We start from the raw sequence: 21,321 nt of genomic DNA on the forward strand, positions 1-21,321 counted from the left end.
CAGACACATTGTGCTGCAGAATGAGATACCCTTTTTTGAAGGTGGTGTTTGCCAAATCAAGAGTAGTATGGATTCTATTATGCTATTTTGCAGGAAGTCCTCTCAAATTAGTGCTTTCTGTTGGATTTGTCCATATTGGGCATTACCTGTGTAATTCATGTAGTGACTAATCCATAAGTATATAACAACCTTGTTACTTTGATTTGGTTTTATTGTCTCTTCTGTAAAAGTGTCATATAAATTAGGAATAAATAATAAGTGTTCTGTCCCTCAGAAAGATGAGAATGATGTCTTGGTGCATCTCTCCTGTCTCCTTAATGTGTCGTGCATGAGGTGTTATGGTCAAGGCTGAAATAACCCCTATACTTACTGTTATTAAAGCACCTACTGTGCCTTCTTGACTGACTTTCTGTTTGCTTATTTACACTGTCTTATGCTTCTTTCTAGTAGGGAGTTCTAGAACTTGATGTGTAAGACTGCCATAACAGTTAAGGTTACAGTCAAGAGTAAAATTCCACCTTTTTTCTGTGCAGCAGTGGAAATATTAGAGGTGTTACAGAATGTTTGAGCTTGGCAAGGACCTCTTGGTATTGTCTAGTCCAACACCCTGCTCACTGCAGGGTCTACCAAAGTAGGTTGCCCAGGACCATGCCATGTCAGATTTTGAATATCTCCACTGGTGGAGACTCCACGGCCTCTGTGGGCAGTTTGTTCCAGTACTTGACCACTCTCACAGGAAAAAAGCGTGGTGTTAAAATAGAGTTTTCTATGTTTCACCTTATGTCCATTGTCTGTTGTCCTGTCAATGAGCAGTGCCTTTTCTTCTTTCCTTCCCATCAGGTACTTACAGACACTGATGAGCTCCCCTGCCCTGAGTCTTCTCCTCTCAAGCTGCAGAGTCACAGCTCTTTGAACCTTTTCTCCTTGGAGAAATGTGTTAGTGCCTTAATCTTACTGGCCCTTTGCTGGACTCACTCCAGTAGATCCCTGCCTTTAATGCTTTGGGAGACCAGGAGTGAACACTCCAGGTGGGACCTCATCGGTGCAGAGTAGAGAGGAACTTGTTGTTCACCAGGACCCTCTGGTGCTTCATTGCAAAGTTGCTCCCCTGCTTGTCAGGCCACGCCCTATACCTGGTACCTGGGGTTTTTCCTCTCCAGCACCAGGACTTGACTTTTCCCCTCGCTGACCTTTGTGAAAACCTTCTGTGTCCATGAGAAGTGCCAGTGCAGGGGTGCACTGCTGGTAACCGGCTCCGACTGGACTTTGTGCCACTGATCAGTCTTCCGGGCCCGGTCTTTCAACCAGCTTTTAATCATTTGTATAACCCATACTCCATCAACATGTCTGTGACACTTTCCAAGACACTTTCATTTGTTAGGAGGCAAAAATAAATAAATAAATAAAATATCTTCACTTTGGACATTGTTTTAACCACTAATGTGTTTTGTGATGTAAACTGATACTGCCATGGATGAGGTGGTCTTATTTTTGTATGAGCTTATTTAGGACAAAGCAGCATTCAAAATGTATTTAATAATCTTAGGTGTTGCCTTTGAATCTACAGATACATTATTAAAATGAATATAATAATTTTAGTAATATTTGCAATAAACTACACATTTCCAGATATATTAATAAAAATTTAAAATCAGCAGGTTCTTAGCTATAGCCTCAGTTATTAAGAAGACCGAAAAGCTGTCTAGTTCTGTTGGCTGCCTATTAATAAACATGATGTGGTCTCTGACTTAAATCTCTGTGATGTCCTGTCAAGGCTCAAAAACCTGAAAAAGCAGTCTCAGGATTTTGTTCTTAGGGCAATGAATAAAGCTGCCATTTCAGGCTGAACACTGGAGCTGCTGACAATGAATGGTGTACACTGCTCTTAGTGTCTGAAGCTAATTTTTAGTTTTATTTGTCCCTGTGTAACTGGAAAGGTCTCTATGTTTGAAGAGTAATTTTCTGAGTTTTTCCAGGTTGCAGAAAGGTGGAACTGAGTAAAGTCTTCTAACAGGCATTTAAAATACTATTTTTAGTTTAGTTTTGGTGATCTCATTGCTTCCATTTTAGGAGTCCCAATTGTTTTCTGCTGAGGCATTGATAATGGGTAGCAGAACAGCATGTAGAGTTCTGGCTCATCTACTGTTGAGTCACTTAGAAAAGGTATTTTAGTGTTGTGAGCCTGAATTACATGGTAAATTGTCTTCTTAGGTTTAGGTCATGTCTTGCTTCCAAGAAAAATGTGTGGTTGGTTTTTGAATGTCCAGAATGAGAAGGTAGAGAGACTTTGATCAAAGCACTAATATGGATATGCAAACATAAAGTCTTTGCAGGAAAAGTGTAAGAGAAGTAAGAAAAATGGATTGACTGAACTCAGTATCTCAAATCAGTGTTTAGTGAGTAAGATTACTTACTGATTAAGATTAAATCTACTACTCCAGTTTAAGTCCCAGTGCCACCAATCAGTGGTAATATAGCTGTCCTGTTTATAGAACTTGGAGCCAGTCAGTGTGTGTTGGCTCCTCTGCTGGTTTATAAACATACTTGAGAGCTTGTTTGATTTGCCTACTAGGAATGTAATGCGTGCTTGAATAATGTATAATCAGTCTCGGTGCAGTAATTTTAAGTTGTTAATTAAGATTTTAGAATTCAATTAACTTATTTTTATTTTTTTTCAGGATGGCTTGAATTCTTTGGTCCTTGATCTGGATTATCCAGCGCTGAGGAAGAACAAGAACATTGATAATTTTTTAAATAGATGTAAGTTGCAAGTAGCTCTTAAACAATGACATTGTTGTGATCTCAATCATAAGAAGTTGAGTGGTCAGAAATGCATTTCTCATAGTTATTCTATTAATTTTTATAAATCTGAGCTTCAGAAGGCTTTGGAGAACCATTTATTACAGAGAGAAATTTCATTTAAGGGGGTTGTTGTATTGTAAAAATATGTTGGAAAATACCAGATTTTTATTTTCCTAAATACAGTTGGAAAAACCTTTTTATGTTATTTTCTTATCTTACGTATGTGTAACTACGTAACTTGCTAAGTATATCCTAGTTATTATTCTTCAGGAATTCATTACACTGAAGTCAACATTGTTTATATAGTCATATTTAATCTAACAGAAAAGTCTTCTGTGGGTTTTTAAAACTAAATTGTTGTACCTTAAAGTTTGTTGGTTCATTTTTGAACCTTTGCATAAATGTTTGTGATTCTCCCCAAGTTAATTGTAGACAGGATCTTGGAGTTTATTAAGCATATGATTCTACACCAAAGTAGCTGTATTTTGTGGTTTTGAAGTGTTTTCTATTATTGTATAAAGCAGAACATTTTTTCTGGTAAAAATAGCAGATTATTTTGTAATTTGCACTGAGTAAGCCTTCTTGGAATAACTGTGCTTTCTAGTGAACTTCTTTTGAGATGTATATTTTTTTAAAAAAAAACCTTTTCTGTTGCATATGTTGAGGTTAGGTTTCTGCAGATGCAGTCCTATTAGCAACTCCTTTTCAATTCTTTACTGGTAAGACCTTGTATGTGTTTGCCCTCTGTTGCCCTGGGACTCCTTGGAATATCCACTCAAACTCTTCACTTAAATAGTGGCTGGTGTAGTAATTTGTGGTGAGTTCTTTGTTTGGAATTCAGTGCTTCTCCATGAGGTTTAGCAGAGCCCTGTAGATGGACATACAGCTTTTACAGTTGCCAGTAAAGTCTCATTTGGAGAAATCATTTATAATACAGTAAATAAGAAAGAGTAGATTAGGACATACAGGCATACCTTAGGATTATTTTCAGTTTGAGTTCAAAGGAATTCAAGCAGATATTTATGAAAGAAAGGGTCTGTAAGAGCATTTTAAGCATCTTTGTTATTTGCAACTGAGCATTGTATGTGTAGAGGGGTAACCCCTATGAAAAAAACATAAATAACATTTATCAGCAAATTCTATGAGCTGGTCATATTTGCTTTTACGTTACTATTTTTTCAGTAGAACAAAATTAGAAGCCTCTCTCTGATCAGAATACCAGTGTCTTTTGACTATTAGAAATAGTAACTGTGGGAAAACAATTTAACCTCAGGAGCAGGTTGGGATTTTGGCTGTTATTTGATTGGTTGTTTTTTGTTTGTTTGCTGGCTTGTTTTCTGCAGCCCCTGAACATTCTGGCTGACTGTCTCCCTTTTTTCAAAGGCCGTTGCTCCTTCTCCTCCTCTAGGCTCTCTGTCATTGTTGTAGTAAATATTTTAAAGTATCTTATGTGATGTGGAGGCTACCCAGCAATGTCAGAAACATGAAAATAATACTTTTGTTCACAATTTTGTTACTGCCTTTTTATTGTTAAATCACCTGACAGTATACTGTTGAAATAGCCAGATACTAGTTAAAAGAATTTTGAGATGTGTTACAAAAAAATTCACAATCGCTAATAAAGAGTTTTTAAGGGTACACTTCATCTTTACCTGTTGAACTCTAAAAAAGCATGCAACACCTGACTATTTTGGCCAACATATCATGTGACAGTGCATCTTGCTTAAGAATCACGCATGTAACTCTTCTGTTTCTGTACTGACTGGGAGAGAATAAAAATAGTGCTGCATATCTTCTGTGATTTACACTTTGGGAAAAAATAAATTGTGAAATGAGAATTTTGTAAACATTCAAGGCTGGTAGTATTTTGATATTGCAAAAGAAAGAATCAATCCTGCCACACTGATTCATTTCAGTCTTTTCTGACACAGGTGGTTGTATGGTTTGTTATATACCACACAGGGAACCTGAGCAGAATTAATGCAGACAGTCAGGTTTCATTTTTTCTTTTTACTAAAACTAGTCAGGCAAAATAAAAGCAAAGACCAGTTTCTGATTTTCATTACACTTCACTGATACTTGTGCTAGCACAAAATGAGCCACTCAGATACAGGAAAAAACAGAACAACTGGGTTCTTATTGACATCCCCATTTTATGCAGTTTAAAATTGTTAAACCCATAGCTCAGGTCTTCTTGGAAACTGTTCTGAGGGTAGCAGGTATCACGGGAAAGAGTGTGACGCGTGCTTGCTGAAGCCTCTTGCAACCTTGGGCTTGGAAGAAAAGTTGGGAACTGTATGGAGAATTTATGGAACTGTAAGTTGTTGCCTTCTTAGGGTAAGGAACAGTGAGTTCTTGTCTCTTGTGGTTTTTCTCAACATCTGAAGAGCTGCCGCAAATGCCCAGCTGAGAACTGCTGTCAAAAGGTTCTGACAAACTCTGCTGAGCAGTCTGTGCCAGGGGCCTGGAGCCTGCATCCCTCCCCAGGGTTTCCTGAGGCCAGCCTGGAGAGGTGGCAGGGCCTCCTGGGAGTTGCACTGTGCTGCACAGCGAGGCAGCTAAAGCAGAGTCACTGCCATCCTTCTCATCCACATTACACAAGTCTGCAGAAATTGTGGAGAGCACTAAATAATTATCATACTTTCAGTCAGTTTAATCACTTAATTCTTCCACAATAACATTTTGAGAGATAATTTTTTTTTCCCACCACAATCCCAGGGGTTTGTATACACCCTACTTCCAACCTATGTCAAGTTATTACTATTCAGGTTAATGTTTTATTAATAGTTTTTTTAAATTTAAAAATGAAATAGCTTGCACTTCAGCTGAGACATTAATTTATGTTTAGCTCAACTCATAATTGCAAGCTGAAACTCAAATGTTTCAACTATTTCACAAAGGCAGTTTATTAATTGTCCACACCATAGAAGTTTGATGTATTCTGTTTCTGTGATCACTTCACCAAAGCAGTCTCTTCACTTGTTTGATATGAAAGAAATTCTTTAATTGCCTGCTTTGCCTTACTATTCTGATTTCTTACCACTTTATCTAAGGTACTGAACAAAAGCGTAGCCTGTGTTTATTAGAAGAGGCACATTAAATATCTTACATAATACAACCATTTATTTTCAGGTTTTTGTTCCTTTTTTGTTGCTTTAATTAACTGTTGGGATTCTGATTTTAAATTGCTCTGTTTTTTAGTGTATTCATGGAACAGAAAAACGTAATGCAATATTTAATTCCGAAAACAATGAGAGGAATCTCATAGTCTTCTGAGAGCAAAAACTAATTCGCTTATTTTAGAAAAGGAAGCTGAGTTTTTCAGCATGGGCTTGGTGTAACAAATCTTTCTTGGTCTTTTCCTCTTCTGTCATCCAGGCAAAGGCGATAGGCTGAGTAAATTCTTCCAAGTCAATTTTTCTGCCGTCTAAGATTTGCCAATTGTTGAATCATGTCTTAGTGGCTTGTGCCTTTTTTGGTGATGTCCCATTCAGATGCAATTTAGTCTGAAATAGTTAAGTGACAGGTTTAAGCAATAGTTGGAAACATTTAATCATCTATAATCTTATCATCATGAATAGAAGGACACAAAAAATGGATTTTGAGTAAGTCCAAATAGCAGCATAGAGAGGGGTGCCATAAACAGGCCTTGTACAACCCAGAAGTCTTGGCTCCCTAAATGGATCAGTGATTTTCTATGCATTATTTAGCATCACTCAAGAGTTGGAAACTTGTGTTGTTAAAATGATTTGCTGATATTATGTAGGTTGGCAGACTTGTAGAGTGTAGTGACAGTGGATGTATTTACAGTAGAAGGGATTTCTAGTAGAGATGTGGCACCTGTGCACCAGTTTTTCTAGACTCTCTGAATAAACTCCCTGAAAAGTTCCTTTGGCCATTTTCCTCTCCAAGCAGACACTACTTACTTGGAAGATGCATCTGTTAAGATTAATTTCTTGCAAAATCAACAGTTCTGGTTCCTTCCCTTGCATTTTGTTATGTCATTTGAAGTTGCTGAACCCTGCCCAGCCATGTGGTTACCAACAGGAACCTGTGTTCACCCCGTGTGGTGTGAGTGCCTCATAGGGCTGCAGCTCTGCGTGCTCTGGGCTTCCTGTCAGCAGCACTCATGAAATGTCAGATGCCATTTGCTATCTTGGGAATTTAGTGCACTGTAGAACTTCCACTGAGTTAAGGAGCTAATTGCTCCCCTGGTTTTCTCTTGGCTTCTCTAAGGCAGCTCCCTGCCAGGTCTTCACTGTCATCTCAGCAGGTTGGGCTCCAGTTCCGTTCTTAATGATATTGTTCTGGTAGGAGTAGGGATAGGAGAGGTATCAAATAACCAACTTTCCCAAGCAGAGCATGGAAGCCACAGTGTGTGTGTAAGACAGAATGTCTTAGATGTATAAACAAGTTATATGTCAGTGTCATTAACCACATTCCCTTTTGGGTACTTGGTAGATACAAAGCAATTCAGCCCTGCCATCAGGCTTATTTTCATTACATTAGGGATGTGTTCTCTGTAAGCCAGAGAGGGCTGCTGCTTTCTGTTTCCCTGTGTTCTGCTGTTTTCCATCTATGCAAGAGAACATATTTCTCATGTTCCCCTTTTATTTCTCTGAGGGAGGAAGCATTACCCTGTCTGGAGCTGTGCCTTCTAGTTCCTCCTGATTCTGCAAGGTCTCCAGCAGCTTCTTCTTCTTCTTCATACACCTTTGACCAGACACCATAGATGCACCCCTCATTACTTCAGTCTTTCTGTTGTGCTTTCTCTTTGGTTTTGTTCAGCTGTGGGATGGCAGCACTTCCTGGCTGTACTTCAGTTTAACTTCTGGCTGGACTTCTGCCTAGGGCAGCAACTTTTGACTTAACATACTCCATAGCAGCATTCATTGACTAACTGTGTCTGATCTGTGGGGTAAAATTGCACTCCCTTGCAATTTTTTTTCATCATATATACACTCAGCAGAACTGCTTGATACACATTATTTTTTTAAGAGAAAATAACTTGCATATGAACTTTTTTTTTTTAATCTTAAAAGGCAGAAAAGTTTGGGTGTTTCCTTCCTCCCTATCCCCCTTTATTGTCCTAGGCAGGTATTTTTTCCATTTTCACAAGGATTTGCAACCTTCAGCCACATTCCTGCTGCCAGCTGTCAGCAACTGATCCAGACACCCTGCCCTTTCAGAAAGTGAAACTTCATTTGTTCGAAAGTTATAATGAAAGTTATAATTTTCATATAGTAAATCAAAAGTTGTCTTTAAAGACTCTTTGTATCTAACATTCCTGGTCTTTCCTGTGTTAACAAAGAAAACTGAGTGATAGGTGATGGTATTCTCATGTTTTAGAACTTTTATTTAAATATCACAATATTTCTATAAGATTCCATTGCATCCTGGGGCTGGGGAGTCCACCTAATGCCTTCCTTTAAACATAATATTTTTCTTCTGCTGGTCTTTGTGCTGTTGCAAATTCATGAGACATGCATACAGATACCAAAACTTTCAAACTCATCTGTGTGAAATCTGAAAATTCAGACCACTATAAGAAGGCTGCTATTGAAAAGGTTTCCTGCACCCTGAATTAGATCACGTTATGTGATAGTGAACTAAATCTTATGATCCACAGTGTTGCAATTACGATGTGGCTTCAGGGTTAATCTAAGCTTGCCTTCTTCCACCCCAGTTTTTTGTTTCAGGTTGGTTCCATGCATTGATTATCTGCTCCATATCCATAAGATTTTATGCCAGAATAGACAACCCATCTGTGTTACTGGTACCTTTGCAACATTTGCATCCCTATGTGGTATTATTAACTGAGATTATTAAATTTTAAAGGAATTAGGAGGAATAACCTTATTGCTCTCTAAAGAGGGGAAAAGTGGAGAGGAAGCTGTGGAGCTCAGCTTCCTGGGATGCAGTGACAGGACATATGGGAATGGTCCAAAGATGCACCAGGGGAGGTTCAGACAAGACATGATGAAGCATTTCTGTACTCTGAGGGTGGTCAGACACTGGAACAGGCTTCCTTGAGAGACAGCCAATGTCCCAGGCTTGTCAATGTTTAAGAGGCATTTAACAACCTGTAACTGTTGGTCAGCCCTGAAATAGTCAGACAATTGCAGTGATGGTCACTGTGGGTCCCTTTGAACTGTTCTATTCTATTCTATTCTATTCTATTCTATTCTATTCTATTCTATTCTATTCTATTCTATTCCATTCCATTCCATTCCATTCCATTCCATTCCATTCCATTCCATTCCATTCCATTCTTCTTTTAGCAAAGCAAGTAGGATTTCTCTATTCTCAGCATTTCACCAGGATGATAAAACTAGTAACTCCTCACCTGGTTGTTTAATATATTTTTGGGTTTTTATTGTTTGTTTGCATTATTTATTGCTTGAGGAGTTTCACTGGAGCTGTATTGACTTTGTTTATAGTTTCTACCTTATACAGAAGTATTCCTGTGAGTTCCTTCTCAGATATTAAGCTGCATAAAACTACACACTGCTTTTTCAACGTGTTTAGATCTCTGCTCATTTCACGTATTTGAAAACATTGAAACATGTCAGAAACATTTAAAATAAACTCATGTCATTCCTGTGTCTAATGAGGTGTAACATTATATTCAAACGTGTAACTGCACATTCTCTGTCACTTGAAGTTTGCTAATATTCTTTCTCTACTGCTGCTTCCTGTGAATTTGTATTTATCTTCCTTGTCTAGTACCAGGGCTTGCGATCTGCATCTCCAAACACAGCAATTCCCTTTGCAATCTGCAAAATTAATTCATACTATTAACAAAAATAATAAACTTTGTGTGGGTGAAGCACTGTTGCTTTCCTGTGTTTTTGGTCCAGGCTTTCATGATTCTGTATGGAAACAACATCACAATTCTCTCAATTCCTCTTCCTGTCGACAGACTGAATTACTTTGGTCTTACAAGTACACTGAATGTAGCAGATTTGTTTACTTTTGGAGATTTTAATTGCCTCTGTCCTTACAAATTTATTAGCAGATCATTCCCTCACTGTAACATTAATCTCTCCCCTTCCCTGTCACATCCAGTCTTTTCTTCAGAAGAAACTTACAGCAGCATTTTTGTGTTCCACAGGTTAGGTAGGATCTCTGAGGCCAGCTGGTCCAACTCTGCTCAAAGTCAAGCCCGTTTTGATGTTATATCAGATTGTTCAGGTTCTTGTGCAGTTGACTTTTGAGAACTTCCATAGATGGAGTTTTTTAGCTCCACTTGATAGTCTGCACCTTTCCCCAGTTCTTACTATTCTTTTCCTACAAAAGAGGATTTCTGGTATTTCATCTTGTCTGGTGACTTTTGTCCTTTCACTTTGTACCCCTTTGAAATAAAACCTCATTTCAACTTCTCTTGAGGCCAACCATTTACCCATCCCTAACCTGAACAATTCCAGTTCTCTCAGCTTCTCTTGAGCATCATGTGATCATCTTGGTGGTCTTCATGAAGCCGTGGAATGTTTAGTAATTTTGTGCACTGAGGACCCCAAAGTTAGTCATAATATTCCACATATGGTTTCACAAATGACAGATAGGGGAGGAAATCTACTTCCCTCAACTTGCTGTCTGTGCATTTACCAGCACATACTCACACAGTCACTGCAAAGGCTGGCTCCTCATTCCTCTCTGCTTGGCTTTTGTCCACCAGGGCTGTCAGGTCCTGTTTCTCATGGTGCCTGCTAGCTGGTGAGTGCATCCTATTCCATTGTGTGGTGCTGTTCCATCCCAACTACAGGGCTCTGCACTTGCTTTTGTTGAACTGTGAGCTTCCTGTCAACTCATTACTCATCCTGTCTGGGTCACTCACACCCTGCCCTCCAGTGCATCAGCTTTGAACTTAAAACCACTGTCTGTGACTCCAACAGCTTTACCACTCACCTGGTAATTCCTCTGTGCAGTCCATGTTTGGCTATAAAGATACTTTGAGATGTTGTGTTGGAAGTCATGCTATTGTCAAGGAAAGGTACTGCTTTCCCTTTGTCCACCAAGACAGACATCGCATCATTGAAGGAAATCAAGGTAGTCAAACACAGTTTGTCTTTTCTAGATCCATTCCGGGTGTTCTTATCCTTCCATGTGCATCATGTTCTTGAAAGTGTATTCCTGAAGGATTTTTCTCCATTATCATCTTGGGCAGTGTGGTCAGGCTGCTATTCCACCCTGTATCCTCCTTGTTGTCCCTTTAGAATATGGATGTGGCATTTGTGCTTTACCAGTCATCACCTTCCCAAGTTGCCATGACCTTTCAAAGGTGATAGAGAACAGCCTGGTAATGGTCTTGACTGGTATTTTTAGCACACTTGGATGCATCCTGTATTGTCTCAAGATCTGGTACATGCCAAGTTTGCTTCACTGGACCTGAGAGGCTTCTGAACAGGGCTTGAGAGTGAAGTGAAGCAAAAAAGGCATAGACTGCCTCGATCTTCTCCATGTCCCTGGTACTAGATCACCTCCCACACTGGGAGCAGTGGGACTATATTTGCCTCAGTCTTTCTTTTATGGCCAATGTATTTATTGAATCTCTTGTATCCCTTCATAATCCTGCCTAGTTTCAGTTCCAGCTGAGCTTGGTTTTCCCAATTCCATCTTTTCCAGTTTGGGAGGTTCCTGCTGGGTAACCCAACTCAGCTTCCATGTTCCAAAGCTTTACCTTTTGTGGTGAGTTGAGGCAGAGGTTGCCCATTTAGGCAGACTGCCTCCTTGCCATTCCTGCTTGATTTCTAACTAGAACAGCTCTATAGCTAACTAGAACAGACTGTTCTTGTGCTATGAACATGTCATCTTTGAAGATCAGCCCACTCCTCTGCCCTTCACAGCAGCTTTTCACAGGATCCTGCTGAAGAGTTTTCCAAACGAGCCATAGTCTGGCTCGGTTCTTCTGGATTGAAGTCCAAGGTCTGCTATTTTCCTTCTTCAGGTCTGTTCGAGTCTTAAATTCCACCATCTTGCAGTTGCTTCTGCCAAGTCTGCCACAGACTTTGTCTTTCTGAACCAGTTCATTCTTGTCTGTGAATAATAAATTAGAGTGCCTCCTTGTCCACTTCTGTTGCACCCCTACTTAGACATAAGGGTCCCTGCTACTGAAATCCCTGTGTTGTGTTGTACAACACACACAGATACTGATACGATCCATAACTGAAAGACAGGTATCACTTCTTATGGCTGAGTCTTGTACTTTAGCACCTTTTGATTTCAGAGGACTGTATGCAGAAGGAGAGCTTTGTCTGGTGTGAGTTAGGTGGTTGTTTTGAGGGTTGTAACTCAGTAAAATGCCTTATTGGCTTAGTGCTTGTTTGGAAGAAAAGAAGTGTTCCTGATGGTCAGGCATCTCTTGGATTGCTTGTAGCCTGCCAAGTTGCTCTTCATGAATATGTAGGAATGGTTAAGCTATTTACTAGATGTTCTTATCATTAACTCCCTTAGACCATGTCATCTTTAATGTCATACTGCATTAACTGTATTTCTCATCCTTTTCTCCCCAGTATTCAGATCTGAGATCCTCGTTAATGCCTTTCTAGAGATAAAATTCCATGGTATTTGACCCTAAACGGGGATCTTGCAGTATATAAACCTCTACCCCTCTCTGAATCTAAGCATCCACAGCTTTTCATGCAATTTCATGCTCTTCCCTGGTAGAGTTCTTGCTCCAGCCACCTGTTTTGCTTTGTTTTGTTCTTCCTCTAAGTGTGTGTAGGAGCTTGTCATGCCTCAGATGATCTTTTGTCCTCGTAATAAGAATAGATTTTAAAAATGCATTTAGCTGGGAATGCATTCATAGCATGCTTCATTTACAAGATTAAAGAGTCTAGGACCTTGTGTGTTTTTAGAACTTGTCAGAGATCAGAATTTCATTGTTTTCCCTTTTACAGATTCTCACAACTGCTCATAAGACACATTCTGACAGGCAGTGCTTATCTGAAGAATACTGAACAGAGCATTGTAGACATCATTTTAAGATGTGTAGAACTACACATGCAGTGAACACCAAAAAAGCAGTGTGAGATGGCCAGCAGTTACACATTTGTAAACTTGAATCAATGTTTCATATGGAATGGGTGAGTGGATGTGCCAGATCTTTGTGTGATCTGCAGTTGTACATGAAGGTTACCAAGTCACATTCCTTGCCGTGTGAGTGGTGTTGAACCCTCCAGGTGTGCAGGAGCAGGTTACACCTGCAGTGCTTTTTGCCTACCACATACTCCACCTTGCATTATCAGTGGAGTGTCAGTGGATCCTGGGAGTGCAGTGGGTAGCAAGGAATGATTGAAAATTCCAGATAGGCATCTCTGGCTCTCTTCATTACCAGAATCTTCCCATAAGCTTGTGAGTGATTATTAGAGGTGTGAAATGAGAGTCAGCAAAACATGAAAGATATTTCATTTGTTACAGCTAAAGGTAGACGGCTAATGGTTTCCAAAGAATAATGAAAGGGGATATTAACAGTGACTACAGATTTTAAGAATTACCAAGAAGGCTCTAAACATTTGAATAAAAATAGCTTATTTTTACTCTAAATGAATAACTAAAATTGTATTCTATTAATGCATGCATTATCACGACTTCTTTTTGATTTGTTTTAGATGAGAAGATTGTGGAAAAAATCCGAGCTTTACAAATGAAAGCTGAAGACTATGATGTTGTTAAGGTGATTGGAAGAGGGGCTTTTGGAGAAGTGCAGCTGGTAAGAATGTAATGATTTAATGTTTAGAGAGATTAACAGCTTTAACCAAAAACTTCCTCAATCTTCATGTTTTATATTTAAAAATTCTTCTTAAAAAGAACAAGTGTCATTTTCATTGTATTGAGAGATTGTTTCTGTGCATAGTAAACAGTAAATCTGAGTTCAAAATATGATGGACAGGAAGTGAAGAACTCAGGAATGTTTTCTATCTTTGGTCAAAATCAAAAAGGCAGTCCATGGCAATTCTAAATCTTTTTTGGCCACAAGTATCACTGTATAATATATGAAACCTTGTACAAAAGAGCAGGCAAACACTGCAACAAAAGATTTTTGTTTTGTTCTTATAATTGTGTTGCTTGCATTGTATTTTAAGTGACATGACTCACAGGATTTTTAAAAGATTCCTTCCGTAACATTGTCCCCTTGACATTGTATGCAATATAATACCTAAAGTATGAATGAGATTACTTTTAAAATTTCTATTGCAGAGAAATTCTTTTATAAAAAAAAGGTAATCAAGCTACAAAAAGTAACTTGGTGTATCACATGTAGTCTGATTTTCATTTAATTTTGATTTTTCCAGGACTTCCAAGTCCTACTGTCTGATAAGTTGGCACAAAAATGTGAACCTATGTATGAGATGGATTGATATGTCAGTTTTGAAATAAGTATTGGATGTAAGTGCCAGATAGAATCTAGAATGCAAACATTAGGGACAAGTTATCATGAGCTAACAGATAACTGTGCACCAGCTGATCCATGGTGATTTTCTGGGTGAGTACTTTTAGAGGAAGAGAGCACCTCAATGGAAAGGGGAGCAACTAATGTGCTGCAATTGAAGCTTGTTATCTTGTTACCACAAGGTAACAAAAATTACTCTTTTGCTCGTACTTTTGACCTGGAGCTGGTATATTACTGCTCTGTGGTAATTTTGCCCTAGGAAGCTGGGAAAATCATATTGTCTTGTAATGTATAACCATTTTGGAAAATACAAAGATGTGTTGGAGTTTTGCTGAGGAATGTGGTAAGATCTAAGCTGTGAAGGGCTTATAGGAGACACAGTGTATAATGGCAAGAAATTTATGATCCAATTATAAAATTCTTTGTATTTTCCATATTAGTGTTGTTGAAATTTGTTGGAACTTGAAAAAAACCCCTCTGATTAGCCTAATGTTGTTTGCATGACTCATGGGTAATTTGCAAATTTTGATGTGATTAGTATGGCAGATAGCAACATCTAATCAGCAATTTTTATTCATCTATGTCAATTTTTAAGACAACTTCATCCAAGTCTAGTAGCATGAGAATGTAGCACCCTCTTCTCTTTCTTTCTGTCAGGGTCATTTACACTTTGTTTTTGTCCAGAAGAGTGAATGAACTATGGAATGGAGTATTTCTAAAAATCCTCATTTTCTAGCAAGACTTTAAAGAATTATTATGTATATTTTTAACTTTGTATGATTTTATATCTTTGTAGGCAAGAAATTAAAATCAAACCAAAACCTTCAGCAGAACCTTACTTTCTTGTGAAGGGGCTGCTGCAGGATGTTTTTAAGAAAGCAGTCTAGTCCATGTCTTTTCAATGACAGTCACATCAAATGGTTTATTTTAAAGTCTTTTATTAGACATTTGTTTCTTTACATTAATCCACATGGAGCAATGAATAGAGATGCTCCTTATGCACTGGCATGTGAAGTCAGTGAAAAATCAGGTTGTAAGGAGCAGAGTTCCTTGTCCATTTTTTGAGGGGACAGGAGATGAAAAAGAGCAAATCCCAATAACAGAAGCCATGTGCCATTTTTAGATGTCACACTCATATTTCCTGGAAGCGTCCAAGATAACTATATTTTTGATGTCCTTCAAAAATGAAAATACATTGTTTTCATATGTGTATTTCTTAAGAACAGAAGGTTTTTTCTAACTTATTTTTATTTTCTTTTTAACAATTAATTTCAAATAAAAGGTCCTGATTTGTTCTGGAAACTCTTTTTTGTAATTCACCATGTCATATACAATTTAAATTCTTAAAAAGAGATAACTTTTTGTAGTGTACATACTGCAGTTGGGCACTTTGAGGGATCTGAAGACAAACATTTATTTTTCATTTGCCCGACCATTAAAATGTAATGACAAAATGCCTAGTAACCTGGTCATACAATGATGGGGTTTGGACTGCATTGTTGTCATGGGGTTTTTAAAAAGCCTTTCAAAAAAAGCAAGAATCCTTGGTATTGGAAAGAAACTTCTTTGTCTCCATCTAGATCTCTTCTGTACTTCATGTCAATTTAAAAGAACACTTTTTCTGGAGACTAAAAATACAAGTAGAAATCATAATGTTATGCAGTCTTACAGCTGAAAAGCAATGGGCTAATAAATACAACTGCAGATCTGAACTAATATTAGCTGGTGATGTGGACGCACATACCTCAATTTTTTGCCTCACGAGGTATGGTACAAGTTTAAACTATTGAGCTAAGCTCTATCTATTTCTACTCCATTCAAAATGTTGACACCACTGTTGCAGATGATGGATTTGGGTAATGAAAATATTTTGCAATGCTTTCTGTGATCAAAATAGAAATTTGCTTCAGTGGGGATTAAATGCAGAAAGAACCATAAATAAAGCATGATTAGGTACATGAGTTAAATTAATGAATGTTGTGTTATCAGTATGTGTTATTGTGCAGAGGAATTTCAGCACAAATATTTATTATATGTTTCTAATGATTATATTAGTATGCTCATTTGTTGGCTTGTAATGTTTGCAACGTAAAATACTCAGCTATGACCTCTTTCATTTAATTTTGTTTTCCATAAGTTTTCTGCTCTAGTATAACATTTTCTTGCTAAAGAACTGATGTGAAGCAATCAGCTTTCCAGATTATGTTAAGAAAGTGAAATACATTCTCTACTGTTGTGTCTTACAGCTAGATTTTTTTAAAGGCTTGATTTTTCCTCTTCCTCTCCCCTCCAAAAAATTTTAAAAATAGTCCAGTAGAGATCAGATGGCTATGGTCTGAGCATCTGACTGTGGTGGAGAAACAATGTCCTTATAAATCCAGAAGTATTAAACTCTACATTGTGCTCTGGTTTCTGGTTTTGCTGGGTCTGTACTGATGGGGAAAGCTAAGAAAATGATTGCCAGCTGCCAGATCACTTCTTCTGTTTCACAGTGCCGTGAATAAAAGTGACTGGTGTCTAGGGCAGACAGAAAAATTGAATTATGGTACTTAATATGTTACTTCTGGTTTATGCAGAAACTGTTATTTATGAAAGCACATCCTGAGTTCCTCTTATTTTCACTTGTGGAAAATCATCTTGATTTGAAATTGAAACTTATCCTTAGTTCCTTCTCCCAGGTCTAACCATGAAGGACTGTAATGTTGCAGTGACACAGCAGACTGACCTGCTCATGCACTGGAAGAGAAAACTAAAACAAAGTTAACACTTCCTTGTGTTTGGGTGCTACTGGATGGTCTGAGTGACAGTCTCTACTGTGTGATTTCTTAGTGTTGCAAAGCACTGGTCATCTTAGCCTGCTGGTTTATTTTTCTTCTTTAAGTTTGTTTGTTTATTAGGTTTATTGTTTGTTTATTAGGTTTAATTCCCCATGCACTGCTGATGTACAGTTCTGTACTAAAGCAGATAAAGCAGTCGTGTTTTATTACCTGTGAATTTGTCAGGACATGAACTTTGATACCCTATCTGTAGTCATTTCTTACAGCTTTATTAGTTATTTTAGGATACCTGTAATTATTCAAGCCATAAAAATTCAAGCCATAGAGTTCATTTCAAAACACCACTCTAGGATCATCATGTTTTTCAAAATCATAAAAGAGACAGTATCATTACCAATACTATGTACTAAATCTGATAACTTCAAATTGATGTGTTATTTTCTTTGCCTACTGATTGTCTTCCCATGTGAATGCTGGGGAAATTATGGAGGCATTTTGTTTATTGAAAGTATTGGACTGTTGAAGCAGAGTAGAGTCAAATTCTTTTTTCTTAATGCATTTTCATGAGTTAAACAAGGCCATGTTACTCAGTGCTAATGGCATGAAGGGATTTTCCTACCTATTTTAAGAGTTACTCTGGTGAGCTGCAGTTTAAATTTGGCAGTTCATTTTAACAGTTGGAAGAAGTTGAAACATCATGACAGTTTAATACATGAATAATCTGCTGTATGAGCTAATATCTGTATGTACAAATATAGCTCTGAGTAAAGAGCACAGTGACTAGCAGCTCAAAAGGCTGGCTCCAGGGCCCATGGTGCTGATAGCAGGAGGAATGTCAGTGGTAGGTCTGCTCACCTGCAAGGAGTGCCAAGACATACTTAGTCTCTGGCTGTGCCAGTATATTTGTTATTGCTTTAGTTTTGTACAGAGAAAGAGCCCATCTTGAAATTTTCGCAAGAAATCATTAGCCAATAACCTATTTGCCCTGTTTAGACAGGTGTACAGACTGATTTTGGGCCCCCCACCCCTCTTTGTTTCTACTGTATATGAGCTTCCTTCAGGCTGTGATGACTTTCAAGAATTTTTTTCCCCAAGTCATAGGAGACAGTTGTTTTTCTAAATGCAGGCAGCTGCTCTAACTGCACCTAGGCAAGAGTAAACAGTGACTTTAGGAATTGTAAACTACTAAATACATTGCAGAGCTTCCATGTGAAGTTTCAGGAAACAGGAAATGCATCTTCAATTGAACAATATCTTTTTGGGGTTTCTGGTCTTTGTGTTTCTTCTGGTTTTGGCTAGGATTACAAAAGTTCTACTTAGGGGAGTATAGTTTGTGGTGTGCCACCAAATCTTAGTAAATTATCCCATTTGGGATTAGTAAGTGGGAAGAAGTTAGTTTTCAAAATACTGTTTTAGAACATCTTCACTAGCTGACTAATTAATGTCCTAAAATATGGTTATAGAGTTGTTAATGCACATAGATACCATGTTTCTGTTCTGGTGTTAGGTTGGAGGTTTTTTGATCTAATTTCTTAGTGTTAAACTATGCAAGATACTAATAATAAAACCTTTGCAGCTGTATCTAGAAGGTAAAAAGCCCCAATTTCAAGAACAGCAACTCCTTAAATAATCCTCTTTCTGATCATGTTCTTGCTTTTTCAAAGATTACCCCTCCACCTAATAATTCTTCTATTCCTTCAGGAGTATTAAATTTTGCAGCTCCTCAGGAGCAGGAGACTGATGCTCCCAGATCTGTAGACCAAATAGGTACCTCTCTGAAGCTTTGCTCTGCAGGTGTCATGGACCTGCATCTACAGCTGCTCAGAAAAGTCTATTAAACTTTCTTTCATGTAACATAATTAAACTCAGATATTGTGCAAAACTAAGAAGTTAGGGGATCTGCTTTATTTACTAGATGTGAAAGGTTTTAAATGCACCAGAAAATCATAACTTCAGTTTCTGGATTTTTTATTTTAACAGGAAAAAAATAGGCAGAAACTTGATGTCCTGATGACTCAGTCTTCTTACAGCTGAATATTTCTCACCTTGATTTCTTTAAGAAAAACTCAAGAATGTGAAAAACCTGTTCCTTTAATAGTTTTTTCATAATATAGCATGTCACATGATTAATTACTGAGTAATGACTGCAATGTGCAATTTAAGGATTTGGTTTCATGTCTGAATTCAGATGAAGTTTTCAAAAATGTTTTCATATTTTGTAATAAAAGGTTTAATTACAGTTTTCCAACAGGATTTATTGTATTAATTTTGCACCATTTAAAGTGCATTTAAAAGCTGTTTAGGAAAATAAAGAGGAACAATCTTGTTTTGGTGTAAAATAAAAATTGGCCGAGGTAGAAGCAGACTGCTTGCCGAGTTTCTCACATGGGTGAATCCATTGGCTCGACAGTGTTCAGAATAAGAAAATAAAAGCAGAGTTATACTTTATTTCCTGCTATGGTGGGTTTTTTTGAGCAGCTGTTAAACTTTTCTTTTGAGGTTTGGAAGTTCTCAAATCCTTACTGTGTAGAAAATTGGGTGTATGAAGACCTGGAGGCATCACAACCCAGAAAGCAGTTTGCACATAGCAGAAACATACTATGCTGGTACTCAGATTTTAACAAGGCATTTTAAAAAGGTTGATTCTCTTCTTTCTCAACCAACAGGTTCGCCATAAAATGACACAGAAGGTTTATGCAATGAAGCTCCTTAGTAAATTTGAAATGATCAAAAGATCAGATTCAGCCTTTTTCTGGGAAGAAAGAGATATCATGGCCTTTGCCAACAGCCCGTGGGTGGTTCAGGTAAGGAAGATGTGTAAAAGTAAAATAATAACAACAGCAGCAATAGTAATGATGCTGAGGCCATAAATACTTCCCAGTCTTGAGCTGGTTTTGAATTTACATTGAAACTCAAATCAAGATTTAGGTTCAGACTTTTACTTTTAAAAAATACATTTTTACAGCAATTTCCCTAAGTATTGTATATTTGGCTGTGTTAAAAAGCAGAGTAATTTGCATTTTAGTTACTACAAATGCATCCTAAAACAGAATTGAATAGATTTATGAAATGTCTACATGATTATTTGGAATAATAGGGAAGTTATCTTTCCAACTGTGAAAAATTCTGTATAGGATTGTAGAAACAAATGTGATTGGCATTTCCAGTCTTTCCTCATGCAACAGTCAACTGATCACAGGCAATTGGTATTAAGGGTGCTTTAAATAGTCCCTGTCTTTTCAGCTGCAGTTTGGTATATGGATGAGTGTGCAGTCCTGGTCTCCTGCAAGACAGAGGCTGTAGCAGTGGTTTCCTTGAAACCATCCTCTCGGAGTGGTCAGTTCTGAGCTCACATCAGCCCTGGGCATGTCCAGTAACAGAGAGCTGACTTCTTCCTCTGGTCTTGGACACCATCACTCTCAGCTGTCTAGGGACATGTGCCATCAAGATGCTGTAATGTGAATTATGCCTTTGGGAACAATCAGTACTGAGTATTGCCATTTGTTGTAACTGGTAAATTGCACCAGTTAACAAAAGGAGTAGGGAAAGCATGTGCTTGGAGAAATTGTTAGTCCTTATAAATAATTTAAATGCTCTCATATAAATTTCTATGCTTCTGTATATTTGATAAGATTGACTTTAAGCTTTTCATATATTTTTAATTACAGTTTACCTCAGGTGTACAAAGATGTTTTGCTCTTTGAGCATGTTTTGTGCTCTTGCCTATATTCAGTAGAAATACTTAAAGAAATAGATTATTTTTTATTTAGTTCTTTGTTCTAGTAACAGTAATTGTCAGGAACTATTTCTCACATGCAGTTGAAAGTAATGAGAAATGCATGACGTGGATTTTCAAAGGAAACAGTCACAAGCAGGACATAAATATGTGTCTGCATTTGTAAATAGCAAATGAACTAAAGTTTAGTTGCAATTGTGGCTTCTATGATTAAGTGTATTAGTGTGATATATTTAGGTGATATGGTCCAATGGGGTAGGACATTGAGCTGATTTGAAGAAAATGTAGGTCCTATTCTGATCTAGAAACTGGGACAGATAACACTGCTTCTCTATGTCTAGTTTTTAATGTGAAAAAAAAATGAAACAAGAGCCCTAGGTAGTTTTAATTTTTTTTTATTAAATCCCTTGAGGGCAATAACAAAAGTGCTGTATAAAGACATAGTGCTGTTTTTTATTATTATATTAGTATCTCTACATGTGACAACATAGAGATTATTTTGAATCTTCATTTGGATTTTAATGCCCCAATCCATTATTGTACTATATATCAGATATATTATCCATTTGGGCAAATAAATACAGTGCAGCATATATGTATTAGAATACATATTT

At 37.6% G+C, this 21,321-nt stretch overlaps 1 protein-coding gene across 2 annotated transcripts in view; it reads left to right on the top strand.

Moving 5' to 3' along the window:
* Positions 1-21,321, top strand: part of ROCK2 (Rho associated coiled-coil containing protein kinase 2) — a 96,118-nt gene that overhangs the window by 37,586 nt on the left and 37,211 nt on the right. For both annotated transcript variants that reach the window (XM_066547211.1, XM_066547210.1), the window contains exons 2-4: positions 2,679-2,760; positions 13,413-13,513; positions 19,638-19,775. In XM_066547211.1, coding sequence (XP_066403308.1) covers positions 2,679-2,760; positions 13,413-13,513; positions 19,638-19,775 — 321 coding nt within the window. The remainder of the gene's footprint in view (positions 1-2,678; positions 2,761-13,412; positions 13,514-19,637; positions 19,776-21,321) is intronic.

The sequence above is a fragment of the Molothrus aeneus genome, chromosome 3, assembly GCF_037042795.1.
Source record: "Molothrus aeneus isolate 106 chromosome 3, BPBGC_Maene_1.0, whole genome shotgun sequence".
NCBI lineage: Eukaryota > Metazoa > Chordata > Aves > Passeriformes > Icteridae > Molothrus > Molothrus aeneus.